This window comes from Prorops nasuta, unplaced genomic scaffold (assembly GCF_024137725.1).
Source record: "Prorops nasuta isolate Cenicafe-Biocafe unplaced genomic scaffold, Cenicafe_Pnas_1.2 PNAS00008, whole genome shotgun sequence".
Lineage (NCBI taxonomy): Eukaryota > Metazoa > Arthropoda > Insecta > Hymenoptera > Bethylidae > Prorops > Prorops nasuta.
Window position 1 is genome coordinate 6,503,626 of NW_027116805.1, and position 17,160 is coordinate 6,520,785.

The window sequence follows — 17,160 nt, forward strand, 5'->3', positions numbered from 1 at the left end:
TAAAAAACAATTTATTCCACAGTATATTCAAAACAATTTCCATTTATGATTATTACATGAATATAGTTGAATAGTATTAATAAAATTTCGCCAAAAAGTAGCTCTATCAAAAATATGAAATAAAAACTAAAGCTCTCTGTTTAAAAAAACTCAATAATAAGTTAACCTTTATTTACTCTTCATGTAACTTTTCAAGGTCAAGCCAAGGTCATAATCCTGTATCTTCCTTTAACCAAAAATACTTTTACTTAAAAGTCTCTGTTAGAAAAAAATTACAGCTGCACTATCTCTAATAAAAAAAAAAAAAAAACACTATATATCTACTAAAATCTAAATCCAACTTTTCATAGATTAACTCTCGCCTCAGTTTCCAAATCAAGAACCCAGGTCCGAATTCAACGTTGAAAAATCTCATCCAATAAAATCCCCGAAAACCACGTGTAAAATGCCTAAAAAGTTTTAAATAAAAAAAAAATTAAGATTTGTTTCGCAGGCATCGTCCAAGCCGAAGCGAGCTCCAAAATTTATCATAAATCCCGCCACTTGAGAAAACTATCGAGCGAAATTAAATATTAAGATCGAGGCGGAGGAATGTTAATCTCAGCATCAGGATGAAATTTTCTTGGAAAACTTAGAAAGGAGCGAGGTCGAGATAAATTTGGAGGCGGCCCTGGGAGTCCTGGGAGCCCCCTGCAGCTGGCCCATCGAGCGCCGAGGGTGCCTACGAGGGTGCCTCGGCGCCTGCGCCGCTGGCTCCGAATATCCTGCGCCCCGTGTAAACGTGTGCGTGCGCGCGCGTGTGTATATGTATACACTAGGTAGGAGGATCGCGTAGGGGTTGGAGCGTTGGTATTGTAGGGGGTGAATTGTAAGGGGAGGGTGAGGGGGATGAAGTGGGTGCCGAGGCTAGCGAGCCGAGCAGAGGGTGACAGTGCGGGTTTAGGGGGCGGCGAGGGCGGGTGGCTCCGTTGGACACTACCCCTTGGCTGGTGGCGACAGCCTTGCCCGCTCGCGCTGCAGAACGAAGATCGACCTTCTCCACGCTGCACGAAGGGGTAGTTATCCTCATCGGCGCGAGTTCCGCGCCAAGATCCACCGCTGCATCCACCCCACCCCCCTTCGCCCTTTATTCCATAATTTATCCCCCCACCCCTCCGCCCTCGCCCTTTTCACCCCTCGTTGCGCAAAACTAGGAAAAATTACCCTTTCCACCCCTGGATCTTCGTCCAATCCTTCGTTCCTCGTCCTTCCTCGGTCGCATCCAGTGTCGTCTACCGGCGTTAGTCGCGTCGAGCATCTTCGAGAACAAGCCACGCACCTCAGGTAAAAATCGATACGATAAGCACGCGCTGCTTTCTCTTAAGCCGAATTCGAATTGGCTTTTATATGTACGTACTCTGCGCTGATATCTGTAGTGTTGGATTGTGTGTGTGTGTGTGTGTGTGTGTGTGTGTGTGCGGGGGGTAGTGTTGGTGGTGCTGCCACTTTTCACAATTTCCCTTTCTCTCTCTCTCTCTCGCTCTCGCTCTCGCTCTTCTATTTAATACCTTTTTCTGTCTCCTCCTCTGTACTCAAGAGTTCCCTGGTCTTTGATCGCACACATGTACCTATCTCCTTTACACACATACGTATATACGTATTTTACTCCCTCTCCTCTGAATTAATCCTGACACATGGCACGATTGGTAGGTACTGTCACTGCGAGCCGGCAAACTCATTAATCGTCGCTGCCTCTGACCGCCTTTCGACCAGCTCACATGCTACTTCAGCCCTATCTTTCCCTATGATTCTGTACTTATTACACCGGAATATATCTATCTGATTTACACAGAAAAAAACTCTTTTTTATTTCATGCATTTCTTGCCTGTAGAAGATCTTGTAAATTTTTCAATTATGGGAATTTAAAGATTTTCATTATATTTAAGCATTGTAACTGTAATTTGTTACTGGGTGATCGATGATTTATCGATTTTCTCTTTAAGAGACATTTATTGGTTCTTGACACATTCGTTACACGTACAGACTATACGTTCTCATGAGAAAAAGCTGAGATACCACTGGGGGGTAGATTGGAAGAGGGTGAATAGTGATTAAGTCTACGTTAGCCATGGTAAAAGTGCTTATATAGAAAAAAATCCATATATGTTATTGTCTGTAGCACATTACAAATCAATGTAATTAATTTTACTGGAAGATTCATGGAGCATTATCTCAAAGTTAAATTTGTTTAATGTAATAATTACAAATTTTTAATTGCTTCTTTTAACATTATATATTTTATATCGTTATTTTAATATTTCCTCGATTCTCTCGTTCGCGCGCTTATCATTACAATGTAAGCTCTTAATCACAGGGAATATTACGATCAGATATAATCACTCGTATCTCACAACAATTCTAGCGAATATTCCGAAGGTTTATTAAACCTTGTATTGTGGTACGAGTAAAACAGGAATTTACGAAGTAGCCAGTGAGAAGTCGAAGAGCAATTAGCACAAATAGTTTTTGAATTGATAATTAACTCTGATTAGAAATGTAAAAAAGAAACGTGTTTAAAAATAGCTAGAAGAGTGAACAAGGCAAATTATTTTATACGACTTCAATCAACCTAATTTCACGCGCAAATTATTGTTTAATTAGTGAATTGTTCGAGCCTTTCTCAGCTTTTTCTTAGCTATGAAACGAAAAGAAACTTGTTACAAAAGATCACGTTTCAGGTAAGCGTGCCTTTGGGGTTTGGAAGTTAAATCGATCTTGCGTGATGATGTATGCGATAAATTTTATCAATGTACCATTTTTCCTTATAATAGCACAAAAATCTACATAACACTGCGCTCGTACAATTTTCATAAAATCTACCAGTTAAATTGTATTGTTTGGACTTAGTCAGCGATTATATGGTTCCTTTGAAATGATAGTTTACCAAATCTTAATGATACAGCAGGAAATATAAGAATCATAACAATAGAGAACAATGTAAAGGAATCTGTAAAGTTAAAAATAGGCGAGAGTATCGAATATGAAAAGCTTCAAAAGGGTAAAGTACGCCTATCTTCGATCGCTTTTTTAACTCACACACATACACATATAAGTGTATTATGCTGAAACGAAATTGGCTCAGTTTTCTTTTTTCATGGATTATAAAGCAAATGAGAAAAATTTTCTTTGAGAGGAATTCAAATGAAAATTGTGTTTACAGTATTGATGTTGTCCATAAGCCAATAAGCATAGCTTGGTGATCTTTTGATTATAGATCGTTGAAACACATTAGAAACCCTATTGAAGCTTTGCTGTCGGCTAGACTGGGAAGGTTTTACTGACCCAGATTGTAAAAGTGGCACGTCTATAAAGTAAGTGTAAGCAGATCAGTCCTTAACACAAAACTGACATCGGATTGTCAAAAAGCAGTAAAAGTACTTTGAACTAAAGTCTTCACCAGTCAATTCGATATTGAGCCTTAAGGAGCTTACACGAATACGTTTGATCAGGCTTGATCTTTTTTTCTCATTTACTCGACTAGACTTGTCCACTATAACACGTGTACAATTTAAAACCATTATTTTCTTAAGAAATTTATCCAGAAAAATTACATTATATTATTTATTAATATTTCAGTCGTTTCATTTAAAAATAAAACAAATTTCTCCTTCTATTCATTTATTTATCTATTTACAAGTTGTATTCATTTTAATTTCTGTGAAGAAACATATATATCTTGCAGTTTTAGTAATTAACCCATTTCTTAATTAATATTAATTATAAACATTGTTGCCAATCAGCTGTAGAATTTGTAGAGGAGTCAATAATTGAATCTTCTGGCTCCAAATTATATTCAGCTAAAATTTTTTATAAATATTATTAATAACAGAACTAGTACTTTTTAAAAATTAGTATCTCCTTTATGTATATTTGAGCAGAACCTGAAAACTATAAAAACTCTTTAAAAGATAAATAAAAAGAACAAATTTGTTCTCATATGCTCCTTAAAAAATATGTTTCTTAAATGCTGCATACTGATTTCAAGATGAAAACTAATTTATTTTTTTCTATCTAAATGGAACTTTAATTATCAGTCAAACAATCATTTCTATTTAAATAATCATTCTACTTTAAAATTAGTTTCAGTATGGAGTGCCCTGAAGCGAAAAAACGTGGCCGGAACTTTCGTTTGCTCGACGAGGTGAAACTACCCGAACTTCTGGACTTCTTGTCTGAATACTTGCCTGAATCATTAAAAGTAAGCAGAATGTATATAGTTACAACGAGCAATCTCCTGTACCTTAACACAGTTTAACACTGATAGAACCACTCATAATTAAGCACAGCTTGGGAATAATTAATAAATATAGAGTTTAGGTCGGTCAACGTTGTTAATTAACGTTTATAATTAATGAGTGTAAACACTATACATTACCAATTAATATATGTTCAATATCTAGTATCATTATCGATAAATTGTATTTAACCGCGTAAATCTTGTTTATATTATCGTTTTTAACGATTTGAAGCATTTCGTGACATGTAGAATTAATTAAAATGTAACGTTAATTATTGCAGCAAGAGTAATTCGTCAGTGTCATAAGAGAAAATTTAATTTTCATAAAAAAAAAAATAGATAAATAAATAAATAAAATTTCAAATAAAAACGAAGTCAGGTAAACTTGGTCCCGAAAAATAATTGGAATGCAATGAGATTTATTTAATTATAACAACATAATTAAAATTCAAGAGCATTCTTTTATCATTATGTAAAAAAGGGAGTAAATGGATAATTATTAATTTGGAGCTCGAAGCTTTGCAATGACACTGTGTGGATGAAAACACAGGAAAACCTTGATTTTATAAAAAGTACTGAAGCAATTTTCATTTTTATAGCACGTCCAACTGAAATTGCACGAGTCTTTCGTAAAAAGCTTTCCATAAAATGTACCTCAAGCCAAGAGAATAGACCAGTAAATCTTTATTACTCAAGCCAGCACCTTTTTTAACCACACTTTAAAAAACTCACATTTTGAGGTTATGTACGATAATCGTGAAGTGACCAATCGCGATAAATTAGATACTTGTCACTGCAATTTATTAATAAAATTCTTTCGCGTGAAATCTCACTTTCTACTACAGTTTTTTTATTTCTCGCGATTATAATGGAGTATTCAAGGCATTTAAGCTGGGAGAAAGTGAAGTTGGTCGAGATGCTAAACTGAGTATCTCGTAAAAGACGAAGATTTTCGATTGTATATCAAAAATTTTTTATTTCATTTACTAGAGTTGTGAGAATTTTAATTATCACAGCAGGTTACAGTTGATAAGACTTTGTAACTCCTTGGTAAAGTTTCTTTGCCATAAAGCTACAATTTACCACTTTTAAGTGGGTCAGTGTATATTTTAACTACTATACTCTTTTCATTGGCACTCGATGAAACATTAAAACAATCATCGATTTTCCACAAAATCCATCTGCTTTCGCGAACAAGAACAATTTATAGGTGCACGAGCACTCGAAACTAACATGGAAAGTTGACTCTCGCAATATTCAGAATGCTAAATATACCGCATTACTGTTGCAACGTCAATGAGATCTCCCCCCTTCCCGAATAAGTAGTAAAGGTAATAATAAACAGCCATTTATAACCCTCGAACGGTACTGCATTGGATATTGGTGACTAAAATATCTCTGATACTAATTTTTTCCTTTTTAATAATTTTAAATTTTGAATAATTCTGTGGTCAAAAATGAGTAAATTACAAATTGCAGATAAAAGTAGAAAAATGATAAAAATACATTTCAAAAATGTAACAGAGTTTTTACAAAATTTTAATGAAAAAGAGAAGCTTTTAGTCGTCATCGATGAAAATATAAATATATATGTGTGTGTGTGTGTATGTGACTGTACAGAGATTTTCAAATGCCATTGTTAGCTATAAATAATTAATATTGACAGTGTATGAGCTGCACGTTGAAATAAACAATTATTCGATAAGCGTTTCCATGCTAAAAATAAATCTGTTTACCATTCAGTAGAATAGAGTGCATATGATATATTACAACAGGCACTCTTTTAAGAAACAATTGCTTACAAAACGTTATTCCTAAATCCACATAACAAGAAAGCTCAGTCAGGCCTCAGGGACGTTTACTCATCTGCTCTTGATCGAACATGGTTGCACGTTAAGCTCGTCTGTCGCAAATATTTTCTGATTGCTATATGCGTCATAAAAAAATCAATCCTCGTAAATCACTGCTTCCTCAATTTCACTTTGATTGTACGTGGCTGAAAAATGAACAATTGATCAAACAATTCCAAACAGAACATTGTTATTAAGAAACTTGAGAGGAATAACAGATTGAAATTGTACGAAAAATTAACTTGCGAAAATTCGATCAAACGAGTTTATAGGTTAGAGTTGATTTTTCGTTTGCGGTCGTGGCCAATCGGTGATCCTACACGTAGGTAATTGTGAATGAGGAGAAATAGCAAAATCTTTCATTATGGTATTAAGGTCAGCGAGTATTGGCTTGACATCTTTACCTTTCGGTGTGTAAAATACAAAGGAATATAGAATAGTTTTGTTAAACAATAGCGATTTTCCTTCAAACTTATCAAAATCGTTTATCACCAACGGCAGTGCAGCATTTTCTATCAGTTTTATTTTCGCAGTTGGTATGCTTTTGATTGTTTGAATAGCGCGAACTACCCATACGTGGAATCGACAAAAACCATCAACGCGAAAGGATTATCTTCCCTTTCGTCGCTGTGCTTCTGCTACTCGACTAGCGTGTAATTCCGTTCCGGATGTCGACTATACAGAGTACTGCGAGGTCAGTGTCACGGTTGCAACCGTGCACGCAACTAAAAATACCTTTCTCCCCATAAATCCTTCTTTCTTTCGGATTCATATATTTATTCTCTACGAGATTCCTACAATTTCTAAATTAATCATTTCAACTCTTCAAATTACACATTTCAGTGCTCTTGTTTTATAACTCAATTGGTCTAAGTGTAAACTTCTTTAAAATGAAATTGATTTTAAAATAAAATTTGTCAGAAAGAAGAGGAGTCAAGAAGTTTGTTTATTGTTTTGATTTGTCAAGAGTTTATCTTAGTTTTCAAGGGCTTCCGTGTGTTATAAAAGAGGTCATTGTAAGAGATAGAAGAATTGGATTAACAGAGAGTATGATGGTTTTACTCAAATTGAGGCAATGGATTATAACGCTGTTTCTGTACTTACTTAACCTATACTGAGAAATTAATTTTTCTTTTTTAATAGTGCTAGTTCAATATTTATTTGATATTAATGAAATTTAATTAAATGCATTAGAATAGATTTGATCCAAATTATTTCTGTTTAATTGATTCAGCTATTTATTGAAACCATCAAGTACATATTTAATTTGCACAGTATTCAAATGTGAAGATATATTTTAATCAAAGGATTCTTTTTCTCAGTATAATATGTTGAAGAGTGATGACAATTGATCTGTTTCAAATTTAGAAAAATTGAGAAAATATTGCTTAATATTGCATAAAGAATTCTCTATACTTAATACTTTCAATATGATTTTCTATATTTTCCTAACAAAACAATCAAAATGATAATCTGTTTATCAATGTGTGTATCACCATTTACCACATTATTATCAACTCTTTCAAGTTTTAGAAATGCACACAATTTGTAAAGAATTTCTTTTAATTCTTAGAATATAGCATTCAAGGTTTTATAAAAAATCAACATTACTTAGAATTCTATCCTTGCAATCTCTAGACGAACAAGCTATTTCATTTTTAACATAAAACTGCTACTAGAAAATGAATTACAAAAAAAGAATCCAAAAACAAAACATCTCAATGTCATTTTTCTATTAATTACAAATTCAACATTGAAAATATAAACAAATCCCCCCCCCCCCCCCCCTCTGAAAATCTTTATACATATCTCAAAATTTCAATCTCCTCAAAGGAATACCCAAATAAGAAGGACCAAATCAATAATTAATCATTGCAATCGCGATCCATTTCTCTTTGTTATTCTCAAGAACTAAGGTGTGGTATAATCGTGCATCTGCCAATTAACGTGACTAGGCAATTTGCTGAAGCTCCTGTATATGTTCGGGGGACGTCCAATATAAGCGAATAATAAGGACATTGATGGAAAAATTTCAGTCTAGCTCTCACTCTGAAAATGATGTTTTTCTGGAACACTCCTCGTTCGATCATAAAGCTTCTTCTTTTTATTGTGTCTGTTCCCCTTTTATCCATGTCATTCCAGTTGGAGAATTATTTGCATATGACTGGCTGAGTTTTTTTCTCCAAGCCTTTAATATTTTTCAGTCACCTATATTCCCTGGAGGAAATAATAATAGGTTAGTATCGATAGTATATAAATAAAGGAAAAATTAGGCAAGCTTGTGCGTGTGTGTTAATAATAGTAGGTAGCGCTTCAAGAAAATCAAGCAAATTGGTATATAAAGCGCTTGATCGGTATCTCAGGGTGCGACTTGGCGGGACGAACGATGTTGGACATGCAAATAAAGTCCTGCAATCGATTGTGCAGGGCGAGAAAGCAAAAGCTTAACGCGCCTCAGGACTTGACCTTGACCGTCGAATGACTTTTCATACACGTACACACGAGTCACACAGCTACCACCTCTCCGTAGCTGCCGCAGTTGCAGTACGAGCATCTGCTGTTTTATTCCAAGCTAAACGCTCTCGCATCATAGTAATTCACTCTCTGCGTGTATTATTCATATTCGTGTCAGCACGACATTAATACCAGTCGACGCCCAGTGCTTGAATTTCGTCAGATTTAAACAGGACGATTATACCCTTTTGGAACACACTATTTTGGTATTATTCTCTTCTTTCGTTTTAATAAGTTGGTACATCGTATCGAAATTGCAAAAAGCACAGCTAAAATGAACACAAAGCTATTGTTATATATAGCTTAATTAATTATTACTCTATTCTTCTTTACTTACCTTCGTAATTATTAATTCCTACAATTCATTTTATACTTGTAGAGAAAATACTGAGAATTGTATGTTCAACTTTGTAACGGTTTGTTGACGGTCGATCAGAACGAAATTGTATACAGAATGAAGCTGCGTGTGTTCTATCTTGTACCATTTTGTTGTTGTCTATTTCTCGGAACTAAAGCAAACAAAATTGTCCGTTTTTTTAATTAATGCTTCTCTTCTTTTTTTGCAGTTTCACCAAACTCTTCTGACCTACATGCGAGACAGAGTTTGGGATTTTCATTTTTACGTTGCTTACGACTGGCCGGAAGATCCAATTTGCTTACACTTCCCAGGCATGACGTTATCAGTAAGTAATGAGTATCTTAAGGTATCTTTGCCTTAATTAAACTGGAAGCTTTTTTTCGCAAACATTTCCAAAAGTCTCTGGTGTAATTGCAAGGCAAATATGTAGAAAACTCATGGATTTTTTTCTGGAAAAATAAGCTGCAACTCTCGACCCTTTAAACTTATCTGAAACACATAGGATGTTATATATATTAAATATCTCATATTGGCTTGTTTTTAATTTCAAGGATGAGTCATTAAAATTCTACGAGCTACGAGCGATATATTTCGAGAATAAATTTTATTCGTGTTTTCTCGGAGAGAGAAATCCTATCTTTTCGCAAAATCTCGATTGAATATCAATGCAGAAGAACGAATCACGCGAAACGGTAGAAACTTTATTTACCGGGTTTAGCGGATATGAATGTATGCGTGTAGCGTGTAATTTACATTTCTGTGACATGAAAAATGCTCGAGGATATCAGGTGGCCGATGCGGGACGTTGTTTTATTTTTTAATTTTTAGAAAACCGTTTAAGCAAAAAAGAAGAAAAAAGTGGAAGAAAAATAACATATGGGAAGATAGTTGGAAGCTCATTTTGAGTTCGTGGCACGTCCTCGGTTAGGAATAGGAGAGGGGTCGGAGGGGGAGTATGAAAGAGGGTTAGCCCACATTCCCCCTTGGCTGAAAGCCAAATCCCTTCACTACATCCGCTTTTCCCTCTGTTGCTACACAACTTCCCCATCCCTAACGCCCTCCCCTTAAAGTACTAAACTAACCAACGTCATTCTTCTTATTCCCATTACCAATCATATTTCACCCTCCCCTAACCCCCTCCTTGAAGAAAGATACAAAAGGACACCCTAACCTTAAAAGCTTGCATTTCCGACCCGACCTCCAATTATTATTAATCGTTCGGCTAAAAATCTGATTTATCGTTACACTTGATCGCACTGCTAAACACTGCTAAATATCCTTTACTTTTGTAAAATTTAACAATCTTTTACTGTAATTGCGACAAAACAAATCAAGAATAACAATAGCTCAGTATTTAGAGAATGTCAGAATTAATGTTTTTAGTGACGGTTTCTATTGGAATAAAAAATTGGTGAAGGTAATACGAGGAGCCTATGAAATAATGGTTTATTAGTATTGGTAAGGGTCTATGGAGTATTCTGGGCCGAAAAATATCTTTCAGGAATCAATTTGAACGGTTATTCATCAGAACAAAAACGAGTGGTTGAATTTCGTTCGATGTTCGGCAGTCGCTATCAATTTCAGCGTCTATGGGCTTTCACTACTGATCAGTAGCAATACTGTTTATAATTACCTATTTTCCGGGCGCCACTGCTAATCGTTACGACCGGAAGTTATAACGAAATTCGATCTTTGTTTTACCCTATTTGATAAAGATCTGTTTAATACTAATTTACAAAAGTTTATACAAGAAGGTAGTCATTGAAAATATGCAAATGATTTATTATTATAAATAATCTTAATGTCGATTAAAAGTAAAGGTGAATTTTTCTGATTGACTATAGCCCCATGGACTTTTATACGAGAGCGTGGGAGTATTCTGTCCAAATGATCAATTAGACCTATTGCGTCTTCTACGGGAAGAGGATATACTGATTGATTGGTCAAGGCCGCTGTACATAAATTTCGTGCACTCGAAGATCGCTAAGGAGCTGGTGGATCTGTACGAGGGCACGGGAACGGTGGAAATGGTGACGGGTGATGTGTGGGCCTGCGAGGAACCGGAAAAGACTGAACAGGTAGAGGGTGAGAATGTAGATGCAGAGTCGGATGTCCAGGTGTTGCCGTTGAAGGCCGAGCACGCCGAGGGTATTCACGAATTGTACCCGGCAAATGATATGGAGTGTCACGAGCTCTTTCTGAGGCTCATTAAAAGCTTATCAGCAGCTGGAGTCTTCTTTAAAGGCAGTCTTGCGGCTTGGATGGTCCAGTCGTATTATGGCGCCATGTTCTCAATGCAGACCAAGCCCGAATATCGCAGGAAGGGTTACGGCACGAGACTCGCAAGGTACATAAGCATAAAGCTCTTCGGCGTATATACATAGTATCAGAAACGTTCCTAAAACCTTCCAACATGTCAAATTAAGCCTTGGAACGTTTTGCGAACGTTTCTCACAGTATACATGATGTTTGTTGAATTCGATCAAAAGTTCGTTTGTAATAATTCGTTTATTTCAGAAATTATAAGAAATATCAAAATTTTTTACAGGAAGCCTTTTTCAAACTCCTTTTCATTTAAGTCGAAAATTATATTATTGCAAAGAATACATATCTCGCATAGTTTGTGATTTTATACGCCTGAACACTAGGTCAAATTAAAGTAAAAAAATGTATACATATGGCGTTCTTTTCCGAATCTTGTCAAATGGAAAACACTTGTATTATTCATTTTACGATCGACAGGTACCTGACGAAACGTGTGGCCGATAGAGGTTACAGTCCGTTCGTAGTGATACGTCCCGAGAACGAGGCCAGTCAGAGTCTTTACAAGAAACTAGGCTTTAGGAAACTATACACTACCGTTCGTGCTACGTTCACGCCGTCCTCGTGGAGGGAGGAGGAATCTCGGCAGATAGATGGCAGTTGCGTCTGTTGAACGGCCGCAGAACTCACTCATTGGAAATTGGTAGTGCGTGCGAGGTGCTGGCGACTTTGCACGTGGGTGTTTTACCTTTGGACGTCGAATTTTCAAAAACGATGGAGAATTTTGTTGCCTTGGACTTGTCACAGATATACACAGATACCTAAACGCAGAAACATGCAGAAGAAGAAGCATCGAGTTTATCATCGATGTTGATCAAAAGTGTCCTAACCTAAAAAATTGTTAAAGTTTTCGTTGGTTTTTGAGATATCTTGGTCAACTTGCCGTGTTTAACCTTTAACTGAGAACGATTCTAACGCATTAATTATAATATCGTATATAGAGTTAATTAGATCAATGACAATGGAGTATTACAAGTGCTATCTATCACCAAGAGTATTTTTGAAGACCAAGGTAGTCCTATGACCAACGTGAAATTTGTTATCCTACGTACGTATATCAGAAGCATCAGTCGTGTTAGTTATTAGCATCGATGGTTAACTTGACAAATATTGTGTAGTAATATTAGAGACAGGAACATGGAAGCCATTGATCAGTAGGTTTATTCTTTTTCATTACACTGTTTTCTTCACTAGTGTACTCTAGTACAATAACTTATGATGAGAAAATGTGTATGGTTACTTTAACATACTGTAACAGTGTGATGAAAGAGAATAATTCTGGTATATAGTGACATGGCAATCATCTATGTCCAGAATATCACAATTTGGTTGGAGAAAAGTCTTGCAAAGGCTGTGTTAAAATAGACAACTTTGGTGCGATATAGAAAAAAATCTGGAGATAAAGAGGTAGAGTGCACAGACCTCTTGTTTTATGTTTGTAAATCGGTGTGAGTCTGTTTGGACCAATGCGAGAAAATTGTAGATTATTGCGGATGTTGAGAGACGACGACTATGTTAGTCTAGTCCAATGTGATCTACCTTGTCTATATAATCAATCTAATTGTTAAGAGCGAAAACACACTTATACAGTAGTTTACTATGGATCGACGTCTGCTTTATATGAATGCTAACAAACCAATTTTGTCCAATTATTTATATGTGCGTTCGTCGAACATGGCACAAACTGCTTGAAAAATATTGTGCGTTTTCGCTCCAAATCTGCGATACGAACACGTTCGATGGACTCCGCACGTCCTCCAGTCTCGTCTCTGTCACTCGAAAATCTCTCTCTGGAAAACACCAATACAGTCTATATACCCCACTCTAACGCGACCATTTGGATAATCGTGTCGTCCCGTCAAATGTTTTTAGCAGCATTTATAAATTGACTATACTCTATCTGATCAACGTATGTGATATTTCCACCACGAGTACTGCAAGAGAGACTTGATTTTTCGAGTAACGCAGACGATGGAAAAGTAAAAAAGAAAATATTTTGAAAAAAATTCCACAATTACAGCACCGCGTTTGTGCGAGGCTTCAATTTATCTGTACGGGTGTAGAGTTCTTACGTATTTGGTGTAATATCAAAATTTTGGTAATAAGTTAAAAAAAAGAAAAAAACAATAAATTTCAATATGTTATAACATGTAGAGCATTTGTTCGTTTAGTAGAACGATAAAATGAAAATAAGCCAAGGTTTAATATCATTGTGTGAGATGTAAAACTACAGTAAACGTTTGAATTGTGCATTCGGCAAAATCACGCATGTTTTATAAACGTTACTTATTGTCGTTTGCAATAAAACTAATTTTCAGTATTTAACCTACATATTTAATGGTAATCAGAGTGTCTTAATACTAATTGATATGCTACATTTAATTAAAATAAACAAAAGGAACAATATTGGATGAAAACTGTTACAAAAAAATTAAGTGCGTGATATACACATAATTGGTCTACGATTAATTTAATTAGAACTTCATTTTAGCATTAATATCAAATTAAACAAGTTGATGAATTGATGACAATCTATTCAGTCATTCAGAAGTTATTGCCAAATTTATAATGTACACAGAACTTAAAAATTACACAGCATTTAGAGTCTCAACTATAATTATTAAAAGAAGCCTCGTACGATCACGATACGCTTTCTTAAAAAAAATATATATATATATATATATATCGGCTGATCGTTATGCCGGTGTTTCTGCGACTAGTCAATATATTCTTCTTTGAAAATTGATTTTGCACTGAACATAAATCGATAAATATTTTTCGCGTCTGCACGAACAATTTAGGCGAATCTCTTATGGAATTCAATATACCGTACTATGTATATATAGTATATATTTCTATATAAAAATAATGGAATCTTATAGATTATAGTAAAACAGCCAAAAAAATTTCACACGGGCATGAAAAATGTCTTTCCGCACACCGACACGACGATCGCATCTTGACAAACGAGCTAACAATAATGATAATAGTAATAATAATAAGCATAACGATGATGACCATAGAATTAGCATTATCATTGATTATTTATTATTAAAAGTAAAACCGCGCAAAATGAGTCTGTGGTCGCCCTTCCGTTCGATTACTATAAGATTTGTTCATTTTCGAGTAGCAAGAGGCAATGAAGCAGTTCAGTGCACTGGATGCACTAGATTCTCTGTGCACCACAGTGAACAATTTAACTGAACTCTCCAGCCTAATGTAGTGCAGCGAAATTGAACAAACCTATTGTTAAAAGCTTGAAAAAAAGTGTACGTTAGAAGACAGTTACTTATATAATTTTTTCTACATTGTAATAGTAATGTATCGAGATAAGAAAACGCGTCGAGAGAAAAATGATAAAATTGTAAATGCGATTGTCTTGAATTTGTAAAAGAGAGTGAGTAATTGTGTGTGTTTGTGTGTGTGTGAGAGAGTGAGGAAGAACGAGAGAAAGCTGGGCGACCGGATGACTCTTCGGAGACCCTCGAGAGATCCTTCCTTTATTTTTGATTTTCCAATATTTCCGAGGGTCAGCTGTGATATTTTATCCAATCTACGTACACTCTGATCGTGGTACCTAATCTAGTCTAGGCAAAGATCGGTTGTTAATTGAACTCGCTACGCGCCGTTAATTCCATTCAGAGTTCTCGAGCTATTCTCCTCGTTCGTTTACAATTGTCCAAAACTGCGTCTAAGTATAGTATTTGTTCATTTAGAAGGATTGCAGCTCACAAGTGACAAACACATACAGATGAATAATGTCTTCTTTGTAAAGGAAGTGCAGTATATTTTAGATTATCGATTTTCAATATGTCGCATTTCCTTCGTGTTCCTTCTGATTTTATAATGCAAATTTTGTACAGAATCTAAGAACGTTTCTTGTACTGAAAGATAAGTGCAAGTTTAAAAATTTTGTCAATCGTTGTATCGTTACGTGTCACGCGGAGCTCATTATCTAGTTGAAATCTTGACCAAACGTTACAATTAATATTGCTTTCATGTGCACAAGCTCTAATGGAATTTGTAATTTCGAGAGAAGCTTATAATTAGTCACGACGAAGGGCAATGCTGCTGTAATTAATGTCAATTTAGAAAAGCGATAGATCATGACTTCTTTTAAGATGAAAATTTTGTAAAATTTTATAATAGCTCAAATTGAGATTAGACGGATGCCTCGTATTATTCACTTATATATACATAACATAGTAAGAACAACGTGCAACTTTGTCTTTCGGCGTGGCCTCTAACTATCAATTCAATCAGATGTTCTATGAAAGTAAGGATTTCAGTGGCCTATCAATACCACGCACAAAACAAATTTCCTTTCATTTCTTTACGTAGTTTCCGATTGGCCAATTATGTAACCTAGATTTCAAGAGTTTCTCTTATTTTCTCTCTGCTTCCTTTACAACTTCAAACTATATTAACGAAACGATGTAAAAGATGATTTTATCTGCCACCACAGAGAATCTTCTCCCTTCATAATATTTCTTTGGACTTATTTTTATAACGCGAGGAAAAGACAGGTGGCATCACGATGGTTCGATGAAGGGCCTGTTTTTTTAGGAGGGGGGAGGGGAGAGTGTTTTCTTTAACGACAAAATTTTGCAAAAGCCACAACGAACTACTATAATAATATTTCCACCCTGCCTTGATCTAGTCACTTAGCCCTAGTTCTGCCTTAATCAGTGTCTCGTATAATTGAAAGAAACAAAAAAAAACAATTATATTCTACACGATACTCTATCTTTCCTTCCTTTTTCTCGTGCACGTTACCTTTTACCTTAACAAAAGACCGCATTTTTTTGAAACATTGAACTAACGTTACTTAACCTTAAAAAGAGAGTTAATGGACAGAGAAGAGACGAATGAAACGACGCGAGTGAAGAGTATCTTGATAAAAGAGGAGAGGAAAGAGATCGAGTTTACAACGCCATATAACAGGACGGGTTGACAAAAGTAACACTTTTAACAATCCGCAACTTCGAGTGTCTGTCTGAATGTGTTTATTGTTGTCGATAAAAAACGAATAACCACATTGAAACCTGTAATTTGTATTATCGAAAACGACGGCGATAGCGGGATTGTCTTGTGGAAGAATATCTAGAGAAAAAGAGCTTTAAATAATAAATGGAAGAAAAAAGTATGATTTTTTAATACTGCTGTCGTTTATTGAACACTTAACAGTATTCATTCCAGTGTGCTCCAAACATCACGCAATTTAATAGAAATGGGTTAAGCCGATTTCTGCTCATTGCTATGAGTTCTCGCTTACAATCAGTAAGCGTCTGTGGCGATAACGATTCAATTCCGTGAAAGGGACTAATAATAATCAATCTCGTCGATAAAGCTGCTCTATAATGTAGTATAGGCTGTCATAGCGATCGTCTATCACTAGTTTTTTACCAATTTCACAAAAACAACTGTAGATCGGATGTTCTAAAAAAACCAAGATATAGAAATTCTTTATTTTATATTTATACATTCATAAACAAAGTATTGAAATAAACTTGGTGCTAAATTCTATACTCAGTCATTATATTTGCACCTAATTTCATATTTCTCATTTAGAATTACATTTCTCACTTTACTTCATCGTAGATTTAACATAGGTGAAGGTAGGTATTTTTTGTAGGTTATTTATTACATCACTGTGTCCCATGGAACGGGTACAGATGCCGTCGGTTACCGGTGATTCACGTTGAGAGTAATAACCAACATTATTAAATCGGTTTTTAAATATTTAAGAAAGCAATAAATCGATAATTGAAACATATGTTTTTTGCTTCGTGTAGTGTAATCAAGCCATTAACCTGTTCAATTTGATTTTCAACGGTAA

General features: G+C 35.3%; 1 protein-coding gene and 1 long non-coding RNA gene across 4 annotated transcripts; one reads left to right on the forward strand and one right to left on the reverse strand.

The window, feature by feature from the left end:
• The first annotated feature begins 1,188 nt into the window (after positions 1–1,188).
• LOC136775944 (uncharacterized) lies at positions 1,189–17,102 on the forward strand. Of its 2 annotated transcripts, XM_066731158.1 has the most exons (5): positions 1,189–1,323; positions 4,121–4,238; positions 9,208–9,324; positions 10,844–11,346; positions 11,742–17,102. In XM_066731158.1, the coding sequence occupies exons 2-5, from the start codon at positions 4,128–4,130 to the stop codon at positions 11,932–11,934; spliced, it is 924 nt and encodes a 307-aa protein (XP_066587255.1). In that variant the 5' UTR covers positions 1,189–1,323; positions 4,121–4,127; the 3' UTR covers positions 11,935–17,102. The 2 variants fall into 2 exon arrangements, with proteins under 2 accessions (XP_066587255.1, XP_066587256.1); XM_066731159.1 differs by lacking the exons at positions 1,189–1,323; positions 4,121–4,238 and adding an exon at positions 8,731–8,847.
• LOC136775946 (uncharacterized) lies at positions 8,205–11,997 on the reverse strand. 2 transcript variants are annotated; one of them, XR_010823009.1, is made up of 5 exons: positions 11,859–11,997; positions 9,274–9,488; positions 8,979–9,150; positions 8,626–8,910; positions 8,205–8,344 (listed from the first exon to the last, which is right to left on the reverse strand). It is a non-coding gene; the product is annotated as an uncharacterized lncRNA (long non-coding RNA). The 2 variants fall into 2 exon arrangements; XR_010823010.1 differs by having other exon boundaries at positions 9,228–9,488.
• Positions 17,103–17,160: the final 58 nt, after the last annotated feature.

What these genes read in the sequence shown, in the direction of transcription:
- LOC136775944 (XM_066731158.1), top strand. Translation starts at nt 4,128, where the DNA reads ATGGAGTGCCCTGAAGCGAAAAAACGTGGCCGGAACTTTCGTTTGCTC. An exon ending in TCCCAGGCATGACGTTATCA is followed by an intron (nt 9,325 to 10,843) that starts GTAAGTAATGAG and finishes GATTGACTATAG; the next exon opens with CCCCATGGACTTTTATACGA. An exon ending in TACGGCACGAGACTCGCAAG is followed by an intron (nt 11,347 to 11,741) that starts GTACATAAGCAT and finishes TACGATCGACAG; the next exon opens with GTACCTGACGAAACGTGTGG.